Source organism: Cervus elaphus, chromosome 1, assembly GCF_910594005.1.
Source record: "Cervus elaphus chromosome 1, mCerEla1.1, whole genome shotgun sequence".
Lineage (NCBI taxonomy): Eukaryota > Metazoa > Chordata > Mammalia > Artiodactyla > Cervidae > Cervus > Cervus elaphus.
In genome coordinates, this window is record NC_057815.1 from 89,331,575 (window position 1) to 89,353,280 (window position 21,706).

General features: G+C 38.1%; 1 protein-coding gene and 1 non-coding gene across 5 annotated transcripts in view; both read right to left on the reverse strand.

Moving 5' to 3' along the window:
* The window catches only part of CKAP5 (cytoskeleton associated protein 5), a 97,165-nt gene that overhangs the window by 9,593 nt on the left and 65,866 nt on the right, over positions 1–21,706 (reverse strand). For all 4 annotated transcript variants that reach the window (XM_043910878.1, XM_043910851.1, XM_043910870.1 and 1 more), the window contains 17 exons: positions 21,116–21,173; positions 20,906–21,031; positions 20,289–20,428; positions 19,990–20,164; positions 18,943–19,056; positions 17,752–17,880; positions 14,211–14,405; positions 13,699–13,834; positions 12,381–12,469; positions 10,059–10,184; positions 8,654–8,803; positions 8,147–8,350; positions 7,804–7,939; positions 6,917–7,110; positions 5,526–5,698; positions 4,185–4,358; positions 3,554–3,674 (listed from right to left, as the gene is read on the reverse strand). In XM_043910878.1, the coding sequence (XP_043766813.1) occupies positions 3,554–3,674; positions 4,185–4,358; positions 5,526–5,698; positions 6,917–7,110; positions 7,804–7,939; positions 8,147–8,350; positions 8,654–8,803; positions 10,059–10,184; positions 12,381–12,469; positions 13,699–13,834; positions 14,211–14,405; positions 17,752–17,880; positions 18,943–19,056; positions 19,990–20,164; positions 20,289–20,428; positions 20,906–21,031; positions 21,116–21,173 (2,440 nt within the window). The remainder of the gene's footprint in view (positions 1–3,553; positions 3,675–4,184; positions 4,359–5,525; positions 5,699–6,916; positions 7,111–7,803; positions 7,940–8,146; positions 8,351–8,653; positions 8,804–10,058; positions 10,185–12,380; positions 12,470–13,698; positions 13,835–14,210; positions 14,406–17,751; positions 17,881–18,942; positions 19,057–19,989; positions 20,165–20,288; positions 20,429–20,905; positions 21,032–21,115; positions 21,174–21,706) is intronic.
* LOC122703770 lies at positions 7,588–7,698 on the reverse strand. Its single transcript, XR_006343602.1, has one exon. It is a non-coding gene; the product is annotated as a small nucleolar RNA SNORD67 (small nucleolar RNA).

A 21,706-nucleotide genomic window follows, 5' to 3' on the forward strand; every position in this document is an offset into this window, starting at 1 on the left:
CAAATATTACAATTACTTTTTGAGCCAAATTAAGATTTTTAGTTGGGAGTTTCGATATCAAACTCTCAAAAGTTAGTAGAAAGAATATACAGAAAAAGCAGGATATAGTAGGCCTGAAAAGCACTATGAATCTATTCAATATAATTAAGATTCATACAATTTTCATACAACAGTAGGATAGACATTCTATTTAAAGTTCGCACAGACAATAAACTAGCAGACACTGGAACATATCCAGGGACATAAAATAAGGTGAAAGTTTCAAGGTCTAAAGGTGTTGAAATCATAGTCTGTCTCTCATCACTGTGGAACTATGTTAGAAATCAATATTAAAAGATATTAATAGCCCACATATTTTCAAGTTCAGTGTGACATTTACCAAAGGAGATCTTTGACTTAGCCATTGAAAGCCTCAATAAAGTTAGAAAACTTAAAAAACAGAGGCATGACTGCAGAGAAGAAAGTGTTTAAATGAGAAATTAACATAAAAATGAGAAGTTAATACTAAATACACTTTAAAAACTCCATGTGTTTGGAAATTAAATGTCCACTTTTAAATGATGGGTATACCTAAGAAGCCATAACAAGGAAAATCAGAAAATATTTGTAACAGAATAAAAATGATAAGGGAATTTACCAGAATCTGTTACATGCAGCTGAAGCTGCTCAATGCAACTAAATACAATGTGGAATCTTGAATGAGGTATGAAAACAAATAATGGACACTAGCCTAAAATTTTGTGGAATCTGAACAGAATCTGTACTTTAATAATACTTTATCATATGTTAATTTCTTTTTTTTTACAATATAATATTTCTTTATATTTTCAGAATTGAATTAGAAATTTCAAGCCTCAAATTTTTTTTTAAAATCACTAAGATAATAAACTTTCTAGTTTTTTATCAATATATTAGATGCCAAAATGTATGGAACAATTTTGAGTGAATAAAAATAAAATCTTTTGTGATATTAATATTATTTATTAACAATTTTATTGGGTTATCAGCAAAGAATTTGGTCAGTATATCTTCTACTTTTTACATTTGTTAAGAGATGTTAATGACTCCCGTGCTTTAAGTTTCCTGGAGATGTTCCGTCCTGATGGCCTGCCTGCTTCTCCTTGGGCCAGTACTATGCTGACTTGATTACAGTGGCTCTGTCGTCACTGCTAATACCAGTGGTTTAAGTCCTTTCAGTTGTGTTTTTATTTTAAAACATTGTCTTAAAACTGTCTCTGCTATTTTTAGGCCCTTTGATTTCCCATATAAATTTTAGAATCAGCTTCTCAACTTCAGAAAAAAAAAAACTTAAGATTTTGATTGGAATGGCATTGAATTTACAGATATAACTTGAGGAGAAGCTGTCATCTTTATAACACTGAATCTTGAGAACACAGTATATTTCTGTTTATTTGGAAATGTCACAAAATAATGTCATTCAACAAAACTTAAAAACCATCATCACTATTTCCAGAACTTTGTCATTATTCCAGACAGAATCTGTACCCATTAAAATAATAAGTTTCTATCCATCCACCTGCCCAACCCCTAGGAAACTCTAATCTAGTTTCTTTATTTGGCTATTCTAGGTACCTCATGTAAGTGGAATCACACAATACTTGTCCCTTTGTGCCTGATTAATTCTATATAGCATAATGCTTTCAAGGTTCATCCATGTTGAAGCATGTGTCACAATTTCGTTCTTCTTTATGACTAATATTCCACTGTGTGTGTGTATATGTATATATAAATATATATACACACCCAATTTTGTTTATTCATTCATCTGTTGATGGACACTTGAACAGTTTCCTTCCACCTTCTGGCTATTGTCAATAATGATGCTGTGAACTTTGAAGCATAAGTATTTGAATCTCTGCTTTCTAGGAGGGGATCTGAGGATCCTATTGTAATTCTATATTTAACTTTTTGAGAAACCACTATTTTCCACAATGGTTATAGTACTTTATGTTTCCACCAGCGATACACTCAGGTTCCAGTTTCTCCATATTATGGCAAACACTTGCTATTTTCCACTAAAAAAAAAATTCTAATGGCTGTGAAGTGGTAACTCACTGTGGTTTTGATCTATATTTCCCTAGTGACTAATGATGGTGAACATCTTTTTACTCGCTTATTTGCCATTTGTATATCATCTTTAGAAAAATGTCTGTTCATGTCCTTTGCCAACTTTTGAACTGGGTTTTATTTTTTTGTCAATGAGTTATAGGAGTTCTTAAGTATTCTGGATAGCTATTGTATATCTATATATGCATATTATCTGTAACATTCATTTATTATATATCACATATATACATATGCACATACATTTATTTCTACATCTGTATATTGAAAAACATGAATTCATACTGATGCATCTAACTCCAGTCCAATAGCAGAGTTCATTTTATTTCCCTGGGCTTCCATATTTTATCACCCTTCTCTGGCCCCCATTTTCCTTATTATATCTACTTGACCAATCCCTTTATATGTAACCAATCTCCCATCTTTGCCATCATCTCCGCCTGGTTCCCCAGGCCAACCTCCACTGTTTGGGCTCTGAGTCCCCATTCTGAGCCACCCACGAGCTGTCCTGCTCCCCTCCAACACACATGAATATCCTCTTCACCCTGCCCAGGGTGTGCTAATACCACGCCATGTCAGCTCCCCGTCATGGACATCATCTTCCGGCTTTGGCTCTGCTTCCTGGCAGTCATGCCTCTCACATGACATCCTCCTCACAACACCTGGGCTTGGAGACCCTCACACCGGGCCCTTGTGGCTCTCTACTCCCACCCCGTGCCACAAGGTAGGTGTCTTCCTTGTGCTACCCTCCTCCTGGCTGTATGACTGGACCATTAGGAAAGGGAAGCAGAGGAAGAAGAGAACGATTTTTAAAAAACCTGTAGTTTCTCTTTGCTCCAAAGTCTAATGACTTCCAATCACACTGAAAATCCAAACAACTTACTGCTGGGCTTTTACAGCTCTATATGATCTGGCCTCTGTCCACCCTTCAAATGTCATTCTGTGCCATTCTCCCTCTTGCCACCTATGCTGCAGGCACATTGGCCTGTTCTGTTTCTGTGACCACGCCAAGGTCACTCCTACTCTAGAGCTTCTGTACTCAGCTTTTGTACTAGCTGTCCTCTGCTTGAGGCCCAACCACCCATCTAAGCGACGGGCACTTGGTCCCCTCTCTCCCATCCCCCACTTGAGTTTTATTTGCACAGTAGTTACTATTGATATTTTGTGTTTGTCTCTGTCCACTGAAGTCTAAGAAAGCTCCATGAAAGCTGGTTCCTACCCATTGCTATGGTCCAGCCTCGGGTGAAAGAACACAGCTGTAAACAGCAAGGCTCTATTAGAGCTCTCCCCATCTACTTGCTCTGCGCAGCAAGTGATGTCTGAGAGTGGGCCCTGCGCACTGGGGTCGTCAGGGTGGCACCGAGCGCTGACCGCCTCCCCTCATGCTGTCCTCAGCGTGCAGCCGCCACTACCACTGCTCCGCAGTGGTCATCCGTGGGGTCACTGCCACGGGCAACACCACCGTTACCTGTGTCAGAGCCTGAATGCTTGTGCTGATGTCACCGCTGGCTACTTGGGAGATAATAAAATTGATTGTGGATGCTGTATTACTGTGCATATCATCAAAGTGTGGAGAAACAGCCCGGATCCTAGAGAGCAGAGCAAAGGAAAACATTCAATTATTACAAGGTATCCCAGTGAGTTGGAATTATGCAATTCCCCACTAGATCCATGTTTCAATAAGGAACCACTATTAGCCAGACAGTAATCTATTCTGAAGGAAATCAGTCCTGAATATTCATTGGAAGGACTGGTGCTGAAGCCGAAACTCCAATACTTTGGCCACCTGATGCAAAGAACTGACTCATTTGAAAAGACCCTGATGCTGGGAAAGACTGAAGGCGGCAGAAGTGGACAACAGTGGATGAGATGGTTGGACGGCATCACCAACTCAGTGGGCATGAGTTTAACTCTGGGAGTTGGTGATGGACAGGCAGGCCTGGCGTGCTGCGGTCCACGGGGTCGCAGAGAGTCAGACACGACTGAGCGACTGAACTGAACTGAATCTATTCTAAAAAGCTGTAATTGCACAGAGAACTCTCTTCAGTATGTACACCCCGACCATCACGAACCGCTCACGCTGAGACGGGCTAACTCACTTGGGCTCAGGAATGAGCACCGGCTCGAAAATGTCGTCCAGCTTGTGCTGCACGAGCTCCGGCATCTCGCAGCGCACCGCAGCGCTGTCACTCTCGATCTCGTCCAGGTCCAGCTGGAACTCCCGGCGCACCATCTGCGTGGCCTCGGGGTGCCCACTCATGCCTCGGGCTTGGCTAAGGGGAGCAAAAGGAGGCTCCTGAATCAGAGAGACTTCTGAACCTGAGGGCAAGAGCAGCACTGCCAACCTCCCCAAAGCTGCATGACAGACGTTCAACTTCTGGTTTCAGCCCCCCTGAATGATTTAAATCCTTGCCTCTAAGCAAGTGTCTTCAATGGGCAACAACGCTGGTTCATGAATATCCTGAGAGTAGATTCACTTGTACTTATAGTACTGCCAAATTATAAGTATTCTCTCTAGTTCACTGAAGCCAACCAACCTTGTACAGCTATTCCGGTTGCGGCAGTAAATAATAAAGAATATTTATATTGACTCAAAGGTCACGACTTCTGGGCAAAAACCTAAGAAATATCTAGACTGCCTGGATTTTTTCCACCAATTTAACCAGTGTTTATGTTTTTCTAATTACAAGCATCATCCCATGCAGTGTTCAGTAAATTTTATACTTCAGGGACAATCACCTCTTTTTAGGAATATTCACTCTTGACGAGGTGGGACCAGCATTACATCTAAGCAGTAGATATTCAGTTTCCAAATTCAAACTGGTTAAAATTATACTCATGATATGACCCAAAATAGAACTATCTTGCTTAGAAGGCAGTTTTTTGAGTCCCTAAGCCAATTCTGGGTGGCATGCATTTTACTCAGCTTAATGAGAAGAACAGGAGCCTGTTCATGACCAAACAGAACACAAGGAAGAAGGCGAACCAGTGCTTTGGCCACATGACATTGAGCTGACACTTCTGCTAGCCAGTGGACTTTCAGGGAAGGCTTGACTCATAGCTACTTGAACACCCTCCACCCTGGTTATAAACTCTATACCAGTGGCCCTCCAGAGGGGATGAATCCAAGTCAGAAGTTAGAAAGATATAAGAGCCCTGCTAATGAGAAATTAGCAGGCAGTACTTACATCCTATAAGTGCGATACATAATTCTGTCCACGGAAAAGCAGTGAAAGAAGGCACAAGACTATTTAGAAGTGGTTTTGAGACAAAGACAATGAAGACTGAAGGATTAAACATTTGGTTACAAGACATATACCCAGACACTGTGTCATGCATGATAATGGCTACAAGAACTCAAGATTATGTCACAGGATAAGCTCTGAGCACACAGGCAAAGGCCACAGAAGCACCTTGGGCCAGCACCTCGCCCCACATACTTGAGTTTGGAGGACATGTCCTCAGCTGGCCCCTTGCGCAGCATGTTGGTGTTGCAGCTTATGCTCTGTGTGCGCTGAGGTTTCTCTTCCACCTGTTTCACTGGTGCAGCCGAAGGCCTTTTTGCTGACCGCTTAATCCTCTCCTCAAGCATGCTCATATCTTTTTCAGAAAGCTGTTAACAGAAGCCACATTTATTAGCTCACCTCTCTACTAGAATTTCAGAGAATTAAAAACCTCATATGGTGGTTTAGTCGCTAAGTCGTGTCCGACTCTTATGACCCCATGGACTATAGCCCGCCAGGTTCCTCTCTGTCCATGGGACTCTTCAGGTAAGAATACTGGAGTGTGTGGCCATTTCCTTCTCCACGGGGTCTTCCCAACCCAAGAATCGAACCCGGGTTTCCTGCATTGCAGGCAGATTCTTTACTGAGTGAGCTATGAGGGAAGCCCAAAAACCTCATATAATCTTCATATAATTGGAAGCCCTAAGAATTAATTTCCATTTTCATGCTGAAGCAAACAGGACCTCCTAGGTTAGGGTATGTTCACTTTCAAACACTACCTATACTTTAAAATCAACTGTTGCTAAAACCTGACTTACTTTAGTAAGAGAACATATGAAACAAGGAAAGGATACAAAAGAAAAGGCCCCATGAATAACTACAAATACAAAGGTCAAGAATTAAACAAAACTTCCTCATTTTTGTGGTGTCACCACTAAACTAGTGGTGTGGCTATGGGCAAGAAGCCTCACTTCTGGTCATCTGTAAAATTCCCATCTGCTTTATCTCCTTCACTGGCCTTATAGTGAGGATTAAATGAGATAAATGTAAATAAAAAAATACAAGCACAGGGTAAATATATGTGCTACTAAGAGGTAACTGGAGTGAAGAACAGGTCCAGTCACGGTAGTGATTGGCTCAGAGGAACTAGGAGTCAAAAACAGAACCTTCTATGTTTGGAGAGTCTGGCTAACGGCTGTAACTCAAGACCTTTTTGATCTGACAGGTACCAGAATCCACATTATATACAAGTGAGTACTTACTCACTAAAAAATAAATGTAGTAAAATTATCAAGGAGACTGCCGGGCACAATTTAAATCCCAGACTAGCCCAAATTTCTTGATTCAAAAATAGTTTTCATCTAAAGCAAATTGATAAGAGGGGAATGCTCAGAAAGAAAATCTAACTTCTGGTAAAACACAGCCTTAAGTGTCCTAAAGTAATCAGATGCACCATCAAGGGTTTATATGGATTTCAGGACATAGCAAGAGGTTGAGTTTTAATAAAAAGTGGTAAAAACTTAAGAATTGAGATGGGATGAAATTTGTCACCTACGTGATCTTTCAACTCACAACATGCTGAAAATGTTCAGAGAAAAGTGACTCACGGTTCCAATCAGCTTGAACACTTGATCCCCATGCACATTGTACACTGTGACGATGGTGTTGAGCGCAGCATTGCGCACAGCGTTGTCACGGTCTCCTATGTGAATCGCTATCTCCTTTAAGGCTTTTCCCGGGGTTGGCTGGCAAACATTCATGCCATAGGACTCGACCAGACACCCCAGTTCTTCCAGGCACTCTGATGGGGAAGAGAAGCTAGATTAAGGACACTCAACACACATTTGGAGAAGGCAATGGCACCCCACTCCAGCACTCTTGCCTGGAAAATTCCATGGATGGAGGAGCCTGGCAGGCTGCAGTCCATGGGGTTGCAAAGAGTCGGACATGACTGAGCGACTTCACTTTCACGCACTGGAGAAGGAAATGGCAACCCACTCCAGTATTCCTGCCTGGAGAATCCCAGGGATGGGGGAGCCTGGAGGGCTGCCGTCTATGGGGTCGCACAGAGTCGGACACGACTGAAGTGACTTAGCAGCAGCAGCAGCAACACACATTTGGAACAAAGACCTATGTTTACTGGATACATTTCCCTTGGCATACATGAAGGGCTAAAGTCTTATTCTGGCTCTCCCTTGAATTTCTCCTTGTTTATTGCCTTCTACAAAATATACAACAAAACAATGGTGCTAGAGCAAGTGCTCCCAGAAGGGATGCCTGTGAGTCAGATGGCCCCTGTGCACTTGATTTTGTCACCAGGGAGGTACTGGGTAGTGCCTGCATCACCTGACACTGTGGCTCCACCAGTGTGCAACTCATCACTCTCACAGTCCAATCAGAAGGCGGGAACCAAGAAACTTCCTGGTTCATCTATAAACTATTTCTCTGAGAGGTCACTGCTGCAGACATAGGCATCAATTAATAGTTGCTTTACCTGCTCTCTGCTTGGAGTTTTTGGACTTGGTTCCTTCCATGATGAAGGGGAACATCTTGCTGGCTGGGTAGACAAGGCACATCCGGTTCAGGATGGCACGGACATCTTTACGAATGACATCCTTTGGTTCTCCGACCTGGTCAACAAGGAAAATAATAATAAAGTGAGGCACTGTCTGAGTAGCAAACGCACCCCCTTGTGTGTTACTACATCTGAAAGAAGAAAATGAGTGGTGGAAGGTTATCATCATACAATAGATGGAAGATGGGAGAGGGAATAAAAATACAAGAACTGAAGTAGCTGGGAGCTTGAGTCATCTTCCAGAGTGAGAACAATGTCTTACCTTGAGGATAAGATAGGGGATGAAGGAAGATGCTTCGTTCTCAGTAAGATGATATTCCTCATCACTTAGCAGGGTGAAGAGCAATTTTAAATATTCAAGGGTTTTCATGAGGACGCTTGTATTGGTGTCAAAAAACCGCAGCGTAACCCACTTTAAGATAAGATCCAGGCAGCCAATGACACCCTCTTTCTCGCTCTCCAAGTGCTTGAAAGAAAACGATACAAAACCCCCCAAAATTAGACTGTTAAAAATTTAATTTCTATTAGGCGAGTAACTCTTAAATTTTACTACAGTCCCAGAAAAAAGATGATAGATTTTGAAGCCTCCATTTAAGACCCCAAATTATAGACATGTAGTCATTTATTCAATCAGATAATAAGAAAGTTCTAAGAACAAAGAACATGGTGTATTCTAGTTCTCAAGTCATGCAACCTCCTGATTATTTCACAGACTTCAGTATTTTCACACGTCCAAGATTCATGCCTAATAATTTTGTTGCAAACTTACATCAACCATGACAGCAAGGGCCTTGTTATGATGCTGAAAGTCTGAGTGAAACATCTCATCTTGTAACCATTTAGCCACACAGCTAGACATCTGAGTTTTTAGTTGCTCAATGTATTCATCCCGTGGAGTAGTAAAATTCCACTTTAATACCTGAAACAAACAAACAAACAGTGAAAAGGGGCTGTAAGGGGTTCAACTGAAATGCACAGAGACATTCTATTTAAAGCAGCTGCAGGAATCAATTTAACAGGATATTTTTAAATTCACCAAGATTAATTTGTAATTAAACATGAGTGCAAAGTGCACTTTCCATCTGTCATACACTGGAAGCTTAATTCTTAAAATCTTCTAGGAATAGAATTTTCAGCAATTTTTACTAGAAAAATCAATGCTCTGTTATCATACAACATGGTGAATACTGTTGGCATAATTTTAATAAGGGGAAAATTTGAAATGTGTATAAAAATTTTAAATATGCATATTAGTCTAAGCATTTATTATAAATATATTTACATACATGCACAAATTGACATTCAAAGATGCCTATGGCAGTATAGTTTATAAGAGCAAATACTTAAATATTTAGCATAGTGGGTTGAGGATAAAGACAGGTAGACACATACGATGTATCAATAAACTGAAAACACATATGCATTCAGATATGGAACAATCTTCAAGAGAGTATTTCAAATACCATTAAAAGAAAAAAGTAAGATTCAGAACAAAGAGCATGGCATGTTCCCACCACTTGTGCACAAGGAGAGCTATATATTTATACATATATGATTGTATAGGAATGGAATATTATTATTTTTAGAGTAATAAATAAAAAAACTGGTATTTTCCCTGTTCAGGGAGACTGGAGTAGGAGACATGCTTTTCATACTTTCTGTACCTTTTTGCAGTTTGAATTTTTAAAAATTTATGTACTTTGAAAAAACTTTAACTGATTAATAAAACCAAAACAACATCAAAATATAAATTATTGAACTAGCCATATATAGTTATCAAACCTATCTTTTAAGGTATCAGGTACAAGAAAGATTAAAGGAGTGGCATATTACATATGCGTTAATTGATAAAAATCAATGACTACTTTCCAGTCTTTGATTCTAAACAAAATAAAACCCCAGAAACCCACCAAACGCCCAAAAACTTCTACTTCTTTCTACCGGGAGAAAAAAAAAGGCAACAGCTCCATTCCATAGTTTCTTTGGAAGGAGTTAATGCTGTAGGATTTTATACTTCCATAATGTAGTCTTAGAGAAACAAGATATAATTCACAAGCAAAAGATTTAGTTAATTATTAGATATTTCACAATGCTATGAATTTCAGACAGAAACTTTTAATTCTTGATTATAAAACCAAGCAAAAACTTCCTGAAGATTTTAATTCTTTCCTTACCTTTAGTCCTTTCTCATCTTTCATTCTTTGCTCCTTTCCATTTGGAACAACAATAAAGATAGGACCAGATTTGTCTTCATCCTCCTTCAAGCTGGTTTTGCTCGGAACTTTCTTTCCTTGTGCAGTCTACAACCAAGGTGCAGGGAATACTGATTAGATAAGATTACTTCTCCTTAGGATTTCACTGTTACTGCCTATTAAAAGGGTACCGTGTAAACCTTTCCCTTTTGTATCTTTTTTTATCTTTTATATCTTTCCCTTTCTATATCACATTCCAAATGAAAGAAACAAATGAATAGAATCTTGCATTTGATATGTTTGTGCACAGGTTTTCTAGCAATGTTTCTGATAGCAGGCTTAAGTAACTGTTGGTTAGTGCTTGGGCTGGCATGTGACGTGGTTGGAAAAGCTATATCAATGGTCTGGGTCATAGGTTATTTTTGTTTATTGAACAATTCTTTAAAAAAAATTGAGAGATAAGTGACATATAAAGCTATGGTTTTTCCAGTAGTCATGTATGGATGTGAGAGTTGGACTATGAAGAAAGCTGAGTGCTAAAGAATTGATGCTTTTGAACTGTGGTGTTGGAGAAGACTCTTGAGAGTCCCTTGGACTGCAAGGAGATCCAACCAGTCCATCCTAAAGGAGATCAGTCCTGAATATTCATTGGAAGGACTGATGCTGAAGCTGAAACTCCAATACTTTGGCCTCCTGAGGTGAAGAACTGACTCCTGATGTGAAGAACTGACTTTGAAAAGACTCTGATGTTGGGAAAGATTGAAGGTGGGAGGAGAAGGGGATGACAGAGGATGAGATGGTTGGGTGGCATCACCAACTTAATGGACATGAGCTTAAGTAAACTCTGGGAGTTGGTGATGGACAGGGAGGCCTGGCATCCTGCAGTTCATGGGGTCACAAGAGTCGGACACAACTGAGCAACTGAACTGAACTGAACGAATAGTTCTTTTCTTTCTTGAAATCTTCATCACTGTTTATAGCTTTCCATATTAATGACCTTTTGAACAGCAGTCACACGTTTAGTATCACTTAGTTGAGAAAGCTTTTCTGTTTCTCTGCATATAAAAATCTCTATCACATCATTTTAACTGGAGACACTTTGAGAACCTGCTTCTAGAGAAAACTGCTGAAACATTTTAAATACTTAAGTTATTAAAGTGGCTCTTAAAAATAATCCAAGATTTAGAATCTTTGTATCAGATGGAAAGAAACTGTAAACATATAGTATACATATTTAAGGTAAAATTTGAATTTCATTACTAGAATTATTATTATAGTAAATGCAGTAAAAGTCTGCTATTTCCAGGAGGCCAGCATTTCTTTCTATTTCAAAGACTGAAATCATTTAGTCAAAACAAATAAGAGATGAGTAATGTCAAATTGCTTTGTAAACTGCAAAAGTCTGAAAAAAAAGTGGCATTAAGAATAGAGTAAAAAAATACCTTAAGGCACTTGTGATCAAAAAACTAAAATAAGCGCTTGTTAAATGTGGGATGAGGAGAGGAAAGAGGACAGGAAAAGAACAGTTTCATTGGACAATTCGTAAGATAAATACCCGTTTAAATTAACTCACTGAATTGAAGGACCCAAGCACAGGGAAGGAAAGTGAGTAATTAATACTTAGAAGGATGGCCACAGGATGGCCCTGCTATAGTGGGGAGGTAACAATAAATGTACTGGATAATAAAACATGTCCTCCACTGACACATCTTCATCAGTTACATGTAGTTAATAAAGTAGTTCTCTCTAGATTTACTATTGATTGCACAGTTCTGCAATTTCCCTTCTGTAAATATAAAATAGTCAATACTCTGAATACAGTGACAAGCTCTGAATATTGATACAGAAATTGACGACAATTCGCTGTGATTAAAAAACTTAATTAAATGAAAAGATACCTGAGGATACTTAAGGCTAAGCATTTGAAAACATTTCTTTAAACTGTTCAATTCTGCATGGATGCTAAAGGACTGGTGATCCATCAAATCTCACTGGTGTGGGGACAGAAGGTCCTTTGAGTCTAATCAGAACACTTAGTGGTATGATGACTTAACAGCCAAATGTGGAGGAAGTTGCTTACTACTGAAAATCTCCCCCAAATACCTGGATGACAAAAACCTTTGCAGTAGCTCTTGAGAACAGGATGCCTCTGTTTCACGGCATCATTAAAAGTGAGCCACAGAAAGTTGTACAAGCACTTCACAGATAATACCCTTCCATATGTAGTATATGTCTTAAAAGAATGACTTAGTGTAAAGAAATATTTAAAAGCAACTCTACACTTGAGCTGCAGAGTCTACATACCTTTGTTTTAGAGGAAACTCCTAGAGCCTTGCCCTTTTTCGGATCAGGCTTGGATTCTACAGTGCCAGAAACAGAATCTTCAACAGGAGCTTTGAGAAAATAAAAACACACACTGTAAATACAAACTCTAACTAATATCACTATATTCTGAGCAGGTTCAAAATACAATGATGGTGAGAAAGCCTACAGTTTTAAATGTATCCTTTTCTAAAGTGTTTAGATTTTTTCCCCCTAATCTTTTTTCTCCACAATTTCCTCTTTAAGCACAACCTCATGAAATTAGTTCAGGAAATCTACATCTGCTTTATCAACACTTAAACTGCAGTTTAAAAACTTTTCTAAATAGCAATTAAAAATTAATTAATTAATTTTAAGCAGTTAATAGCAATTAAATCCGTCTACCTTTTTGCTAGATGGATACTTCTTCAAGAGAAGAGTCTATCACCTTTGAAACTACAGGAAATTATATATACCAATAGCAAGATTCCAATAGATGTTATAACTGAATACACACTTTGATACTAACAATTTACACACATAAATTTTCTAACTTTTTAGCACCCCACTAAACAGATTATTGCTTTGTTTAAGCACTAAGTCCAGCAAAGCACTGGTTACAGGTTAGTGTCTGTTTATATGTTATGGAATTTTAACACTAGGATGAAGAAGTCAAGAATTTTTCCTTGACAAAGTTGAATAAATATTTGAATGCTGCTTTTTTGTTGTTGTTGTTTTTTGTTTTGTTGTTGTTGTTGTGACCAGTGGGGATTGAACCAGTACCCCTTGTTTCACTGGAAGTATGGAGTCCTAACCACTGGACTGCCAGAGAATTCAGTAAATATTAGAATCCATCAGCAAACAGCCAAGTGCAAGGGAACGAGAACTCATTTGTGAATGAGGAAGCAGAGTCTTCTGCTGGTTCAGACACTGACTTGACTGTTTGGCCCTGTGCAAGTCACTTAACCTTTGGTATTCCTTGTCTGTTAAAAAAGGGGATTCAGCTAGATGGCCCCAATTGCCCCTCTAACTATAATACCCAATAGCAGAAAATAGTTATGGAAACCTTAAAAATAAGATTGAGCACTTGCTTTCTGGAGTATTTCACTGTGCTACTCCAAAACTGCTTTTTGGAGTTGGAAATCAAGTTAATTATCTTCAAACCTTCAGCATAGTTACTGGCAAAAACAGGCTATTTGAGGAGTTGGAAGGAGGGCTTGGGATCTAAGCCATGAGAAACTGTGATTTAAAAATGAAGGTTAGATTTAAGAGTTCCCTCAGCTATTTTAATTCCCCTATAACCCATTCAAAATAAACTTACCTGAGGCAGGCTGGAATTTGGCTGGAGCTGACCCTCCCACTGGTTTGGATGTTGCTTTAGCAGGTGCAGTGGGCTTGGCTGGCATGTTAGCTTTGGCTTTCTCTAACATGGCCAACACCTGATCTTTAGAAGTTGGCTAGGGAGACAATATAATAGAGGTGAGAGGCCACAGAAATGATACACTCATACTATGCTTACTAACAGATTAGTGTCAAACAAATCTTTGAGCTCCTGGTTTTGAAATACCAACGAAGGGACACAGCACATAGTGCAAGAAAAGTAACACATTATGAAGTCACACTAAGTTAGCTGCCATTCTAGAAGGTCACAATTTTTATCCCTGCAAAGCCAGCAATTCTTTAGAAGTTCTACACTAGTAAATATTTGATCTGTGCTCTCATTGGGATTTCAAGTTGAAACTCATAGGAAGTAATATAATCTTTTGCCTCTATAAATTCATGTTCAGTATTTTTCTAATGGCTTTTAACAGCAGCAATAATAAGTAGAAGTACTTTTAGTTTCCCAGTAGCCTTGGCCATTTTCTCATATCCTAAGTGCATCATGAAGAACGGCAAGGCATCCTGGGCCTTCTTTCGCACGTCTCCATTGCGATCCTCTAGGCAAGAATAGAGGTGGGGAACACAAAGGATGAGGTCTGTGGGGGTGGAACGAAGAGTCGGTAGTTTCTCAGCCAGCCAGCCCAGAAGCTGTCAAAAGAAATAAAGACCAGTTACATAATTCGTGTAGAAAACTGTTATTATTTCTGACCGTAAGCTTAATGATTTCATCAGTACCAAACACTGAATTAGTTTTCACACTGCAACTTTCCAATACAAAATCAGTTATTTTCTTGTTCAATGAAATAATAAATTTAAAATGCTGACAACCAGTTAAAATAAGGACAAAGTTTTTTGGACCATATTTGAGCATTCAGCTATAAAGTTTTAATTGTTCTTAATGCATTTGAAAGAAGAAAAACTTTCACACTTCTTTTTATTTTCAATTCTAAGAACTATTCAGCTAGAGAAGATCCAAAATATTTATTTGATCAGAAGATGACAAGTTCTACCAGGACTTCTGTTTTCTGCCTCACATAAGAGAGTTTTTCCCTATACCTCTAAAATAATTCATATTTGTCTTTATTTTTAATTGAAATATTTATCCAGATGATTGCAGTTTCACATGCAGTTATAAGAAATACTACAGAGAGATCCCATGCACTCTTTATTCCATTTCCTCCAATAGTAGCCCTTTATGAAACTATAACCACCAGGATTCTGACATTGATACAATTCACTGATTATATTTAGATTGTTCCAGTTGGACTTTTTCTCAATTGTTATGTGTGTATATTTAGCTCTCTACAATTTTATCATGTGTTAATGTATCCACCACCACTGTTAAAATTTTGAACAGTTCCATCCCAAGAATCCCACGTGTTGCCTCTTTTATAACCACACTCACGTCCTTCCTCCCCCTCCTCCTCTCTAATCCCTGGCAACTATTAATCTGTTATCTATTTCTAAATCACGAGATTTCAAAGTTATCTAAATGGAATCATATGTACTATGGAACTGTTTGGTACTGGCTTTGTCACTCAGCACAATTTCCTGGAGACTTAACTGACTTGTTGCATGTATCAGTGATTTATTTCTTTTACTGCTGAACAGTATTACATATGTGGATATATAACAGTTTGTTTAAACATTCACTTGTTGAAAGATATCTGTTTCCAGGTTTTGGCTATTTTGAATTAGCTGCTATGAACATTTGTATATGGGCTTTTGCATAAACATAAATTTTCTTTTTTCTGGAATAATTGCTCAAGATTTGTTGGGTCGTATAGTAACTACATGTTTAGTTTTATAAGAAACTGCCAAACTACTTTCTGGAGTGGCTATATCATTCTACATGCCCACCAGGAGAGTGTTCAAGTTTCTCCACATTCTTGTTGATGTTTGGTGTTATCACCACTTTTAATTTTAGTAATTCTGGTAGTTGTCTATCTCGTTGTAGTTTTAATTTGCATTTCCTTGATGACCAGTAACACTGAACATCTTTCATGGGCTTATTTGCCATCTGTAATCCTCCTCAGTGAAATGTCTGTTTATGTCTTTTGCCAAATTTCTAATTAGATTTTTTTAACTGCTGAGTTTTGAGTTTTTTAATATATACATTCTTGATGATAATTCTTTATCAGACACAGAGTTTGCAAATATTTTCTCCCACTCTAGCCTGTCTTCTCATGTTCTTCACATGGTTTTTTGCAGAGTAAGAGTTCTTAACTTCGATAAATTGTAGTTTTGGTGTCAAGTCTTATGAATTCTTTGCCTGAAGAATTTCTATATCCTGAAGGTTTACCCCTATGTTATCTTTAAAAGTTCCATAGTTTTATGGCCCGTGTTTAAGCCCATAATCCATTTTGATTAATTTTGGTGCAAGATGTGATTTAATTCAAAGTTTAATTTTTTTGGTCTCTGGAAGTCAACTGCTCTAGCATCATGTGTTGAAAAGGTCACACTTCCACTGCATTACTTTGGTAACTTCAAACACAGTTGTTCATATTTGTGTGGGTCTATTTCTGGGTTCCCTCTTCAGTTCCACCTATCTGGGTCTATCCTCCTCCTCCTTACCCCTGCAATCACTTTTTTTTTTCTTTCTGACCACACTGCTTGGCTTGCAGGATCTTAATTCCCAAACCAAGGATTGAACCTGTGTCCTTGGCAGTGAGAGCATGCAGTCCTAACCACTGGACAGTCAGTGAATTCCCCACAGTGTCTTGATTATGTTAGCAATTTAGTAATCTCTAGTGTTCTTGCCTGGAGAATCCCAGGGACAGGGGAGCCTGGTGGGCTGCCGTCTATGGGGTCGCACAGAGTCAGACACGACTAAAGCGATTTAGAAACAGCAGCAGCAGTACATGGTAGAATTGTTCTTTCCATTTTTTCCCTTTGTCAAGATTGTTTTAGCTAGACTGTAAGTTTTAAAATAACCTTGACTTTGTCCATGGGAAAAAAACTTCCTTGAATTTTGATAGGAATTACATTAACCAGAACTGACATTTCTATTATGTTAAATCTTCTAATACACAAACCTATCTTTGGGTCTTCCTTGAATACTTCATCAGCATTTTGGAATTTTCAGTATACATATTTTGTATTTGTTTTAAGTATATACCGACGGGTTTCATTTTCTTTAGAGTGATTGCACATTGTACGGTTTTTAACTTCAGTCTCCATGTGTTCACTGTACTTGACTTTTGTCAAATATGATTATGTTTATTTTGTATCCTGCAATCTTACTGAACTCATTTATTCATTTTGGTTATCTGTAGGTATCTTGGGATTTTCTATGTAGACAGTCATGTAGACAGTCTATGTAGACAGTCACCTGCAATTAGGGATAGCTTTATTTATTCTTTCTCCAGCTATATGCCTTTCATTTCTTTTTCAGGTCTTACTGCAGTGACTAGAACTTCTAGTTCTATGCTGAGTAATAATAATGAATGTGGACATCCTTGCTTTGTTCCTGATCTTAGGGGGAACGTGTTCAGTCTTCAACCACTAACAGTATCATTTACAGAGGTTTTATGCAGATGCTTTTTTATTTAAGTTGTAATTCTCTTGTATTATTACTAACTTACTGAGAGTTTTTATTATCAATAGGTGCTGGATTTTCTCAAATCCTTTTTTTGTGTCAGTTGATAGGACTGTATGACTTTTCTTTAGTCTGCTGGTATGATGGATTACATTAATAGATTTTTGAATGTTGAACTGCATTTTTATGTCATGATTAAAACCTCTTATTTTACTATTTAAGAGTTGAAGAAAAGAGAAAATTTCACAAATTTTAGAAAATTATCGCTAACAAAGCACATGAAAAGGAAAAAAAAGAACCATATGAATAAAAGAGCTCCAGGAATTTGGTTTCATTTTATTAGCTATTTTATAATGGAACTCATTCTATCCATAACACATATGATTTATTAGGTAGGCTCAAGCCTCTAGGATGGTAAAAGACATGAGTAAAGCACATCATATTTGCAGTACTAACCTCTTGCCTCAAGAAAGGATTTTCCTTTTTGAGCTCTTCAGAAAGATCTTCCCCCTCCAACCATTCCTTCATGCCAGTCTGTTCTGCCCAAGCATTCACAGTTGCTAGGGCAGTGGATCGAACATTGTTCTGAATGGAGGAGAAAATCAGTAAACTATCACTATGGTTTGCAGGTAAGGAGTGAAAAGTGTATTACTTTGTAAACATGAACAACAGAGGTTTCTCTACAGGTCTACAATAAACATACTTGAAACATTCTTCATCTTCTCTGAAACAACTAGATCTATGGGTATACTCCAAAGTAAAGTAGAAATGAAAACTCTATAAATTTTAACAATCCTATACTTAGTTAATTTGGCAAAACATTGAACTGGGCATAAAATATCATGTTAGGGGAATAAACTCCTAGGTTTTGTTTCCTGAACCTCTGGGGACGCTCATGTCCCTGGTTATTTGCTAAAGGATATAATTCTATGTGTTAGAGAACTCATAATGGTTAGCTTGAAATGATTAACAATTTGAATATTTTGTTTTTATATTAACTTGTACTCACAGAATGAGAAGGATTTAATGACATGAAAAATATTAAAATAGTCCAATTCCTCAAATTAAATGAATTACACAAAAATAGACATATTCAAATATTCAATCTACGGATACATATAGGAGCTTGTAACTCTCAATGAGACAAATTCTAGGACTGTGCAACTGCAAATATCTTACTGAAGTACTAGAAGATTGTACTACAGTTCAGGGGAAAAGGTAGAAAATAAAATACATTATCCAAAAATTTTTGTTTATTCACTCTTTATACCAACACTTTAAACAATGATATCATAATAGTAACAATTTTTTAGTATGTACTATATGAGGCAGATACAGGTACTTTATGTACAGACTCTTATTTAATCCTCTAAGAATTAAATTCCACAGATAAAGCACTGAACCTCAAAGAAGATAAGGAACTTATCTAATGGGTCACAAAGCTAGTAAGTGAGGTATGTGGTCACCTTAATATTGCCTGGGAGGTAAAAATGTTTTATTATTTTCCTTCCAATAGTCTCTTCTCTACAAAAAGTTTAAGACCGTTTACATGCACTCTTGCATTCATAAGAAAAGGATTATTCTTAGCCTAAGTATGTGGCTGGCTGTTCCAGAATGCAGCTGTGGTGAAAAGAGAATCAGGGATACCTTGCTGTCTCCAAGCACTGTGATGATAGGGATGCCTAAGTTCTTCACATGTTGCTTGATGTTTGGGCCCATGGCTATTGCCAACTGCTGGAGGATAGTCAACGTCTGCTGCACCTGAGTGGGAAGAGCCAACACCTTATGTTCAAATCACAGTACCGTGTGTTCAGAGTTTCGAAAGTTTGCTGCTCTATGGTCAATGCAGTAAGAAGTTTCTGGCCTAAACAGCTGGTTATGATACTAATCAGCTTATGAATAATTTTTAGGTGATGTCCTCTCCGTCAATCATCAGTTCATAAAACTGGAGTATTAGAATTTTAGACTAGATTATAATGCTTTATAATTTTAAAGTAAGGTAAAGCCTAGTTTAAGAAAAATGTGACATAAAAATCCAAATCTAAAAATTAGAAATTAAGCTTGTTTACATTACAAGCAGTTTTATATACAAATACTTAATAATATCAGAGGTCTTGTAAACAGCATATCAGGTTCATGAAAATTTGATTAATAAACTTGCCATCTACCAACAAAACTTGAGGCACACTCAGAATGAAAGGAAGCTATTTCTAGTTCAAAGAAATAAAGTGATCATTCTCTTTTTTCTTTTTTTCACTGGTGAAGGTTATTGGAAAGGAGCCCCTTACAGAAGGGGAGAGGGGAGAGAAGAAGAACAGGCATATGGTCTTTTTTTTTCAATTGGAGTACAGTTGCTTTACAATGTTGTGTTAGTTCCCGCTGTACAGTGAAGTGAACCAGCTGTATGTTTACATGTATCATCTCTTGTTTGGACTTCCTTCCCCTTTAGGTCACCACAGGGCAATGAGTAGAGCTCTCTGTACCATGCAGGAGGTTCTCTGTTTTAATAAATTGGTTCTATTTATTAAAATAGTTACAGTTATGCATTTTATACATACATATATATATAATAAACGTCTATATGTCAATCTCAATCTCCCAATTCATCCCACCCCTCCCTTCCTCTTCGGTGTCCATATGTTTGTTCTCTACATTTGTGTCTCTGTTTTGAGAAGAGGCATATGTTCTACGTACCAATATTTTATTTGAATCATTGAGTCGACCCTTCAAGGCTGTTGGAAGTTCACCTATGTTCGGCTGGATGAATTTTGCTTCATTGATAATAGCTGCTACTTCATCAAGGCCTTCTTTTCTGATCTTCCAATTCTTGTCACCAATCTTAGACACCAACTCTGAAGTGATTTTATCACTGAAAAAAAACAGAAGACAGAATCCTTAATTCCTGATGCCTAAAAGAATGTCAAAGAAGTCCCCTTGACTAAGAAGCAGAAGGCATCATAAAGAAATCATCAAAGAAGTCATTAGCAGTAAACCTGATTTCTGTCCTTGGCAAAAGATCCACAGCATCACTGCCCCCGTCATCTGGTTCATCTCCATCTTCCCCTTCGTCTGTCCCACTTGTGCTATGTTTGGAAATCCCTCTGGTTGGAGCCGGTGGGTTCTGTCCCTGCATCTACACACAGACAAGTCAGTGAGGCTAACGGACTCGATGAGGAATGTGAGAGCAAACTGGTGAGAGAACGGTGCTTGTGTCAAACTCCCATATTCCCTCCTAACACAATGTTCACACAGCACATGTTTTAATTAGACTTGGACTTCAAAGTCCAAAAGGTTTATTCAAGGAAGGAAAAGTATGTCTTTAAAAAATTGTCACATTTAGTGTGCTTTTTGAATATGTAATTCTGTCACAATGTTTGACGTGTCAGAGCCACAAAGGATTCCAAGGGGAAAATGTCCCATCCTACACTATAGCTATCTTGTTCTCTTCCTCACAAGGTCATCCACTTCTTATGAGCTCTTCCCAGTGATACTTCATATATATAAATACAAATACATACATATTCTTCATTCTAAACATTTAAAAGTTTAAACTTAACCATATGAGCATTCTCAAGTCAACTATGGATTGAATCATCTGTGAAACCTTTACCTTCTCAAATTCTGCATCTATCTGGGATAGGAGAGCAGGCTTCTCATCCTCAAAGAACATTCGTAAAGAGGGACCAACATACAGATACATCACACCAAGCAGAGTGATGGCAGAAGTCCTCACAGCCTGGCAGAACAAAGAAAACCTTTCAGATCAGAACAGAACCACGAAGATCGCTGTACTGTCCTATATATGCTGCTATGTACTCACTGGGTTTGTTGCAGCAAGAGCTGTCTTCACATTGCTAATGAAAGCTTTCACATTCAGTCTAGAAGAAATAATATTTAGAATTAAAAACAAACAAATGAAACCATCAAAAACACTCACTGGGGTTTTATAAAGCTAGACCTTTAGATATGTCCTGAGTTTGACTTATTCTCTTTCTGCTGCTGCTGCTAAGTTGCATCTGACTCTGTGCAACCCCATAGACAGCAGCCTACCAGGCTCGCTTTTCCCTGGGATTCTCCAGGCAAAACACTAGAGTGGGTTGCCATGTCCTTCTCCAATGCATGAAAGTGAAAAGTGAAAGTGAAGCCACTCAGTCGTGTCTGACTCTTCTCAACCCCATGGATTGTAGCCCACCAGGCTACTCCGTCCATGGGATTCTCTAGGCAAGAGTACTGGAGTGGGTTGCCATTTCCTTCTCCATATTCTCTTTCTACACTCATTTAAAGTAAGCTTTAAATACTATCAATGTTAATTTATGCCTAAATCCACAGAATTGAATATCCAACCAACTTTTTGACATTTCCATTTTTATGTCTAGTAGATGTCCTACATCTGTCAAAACCAAACTCCTGA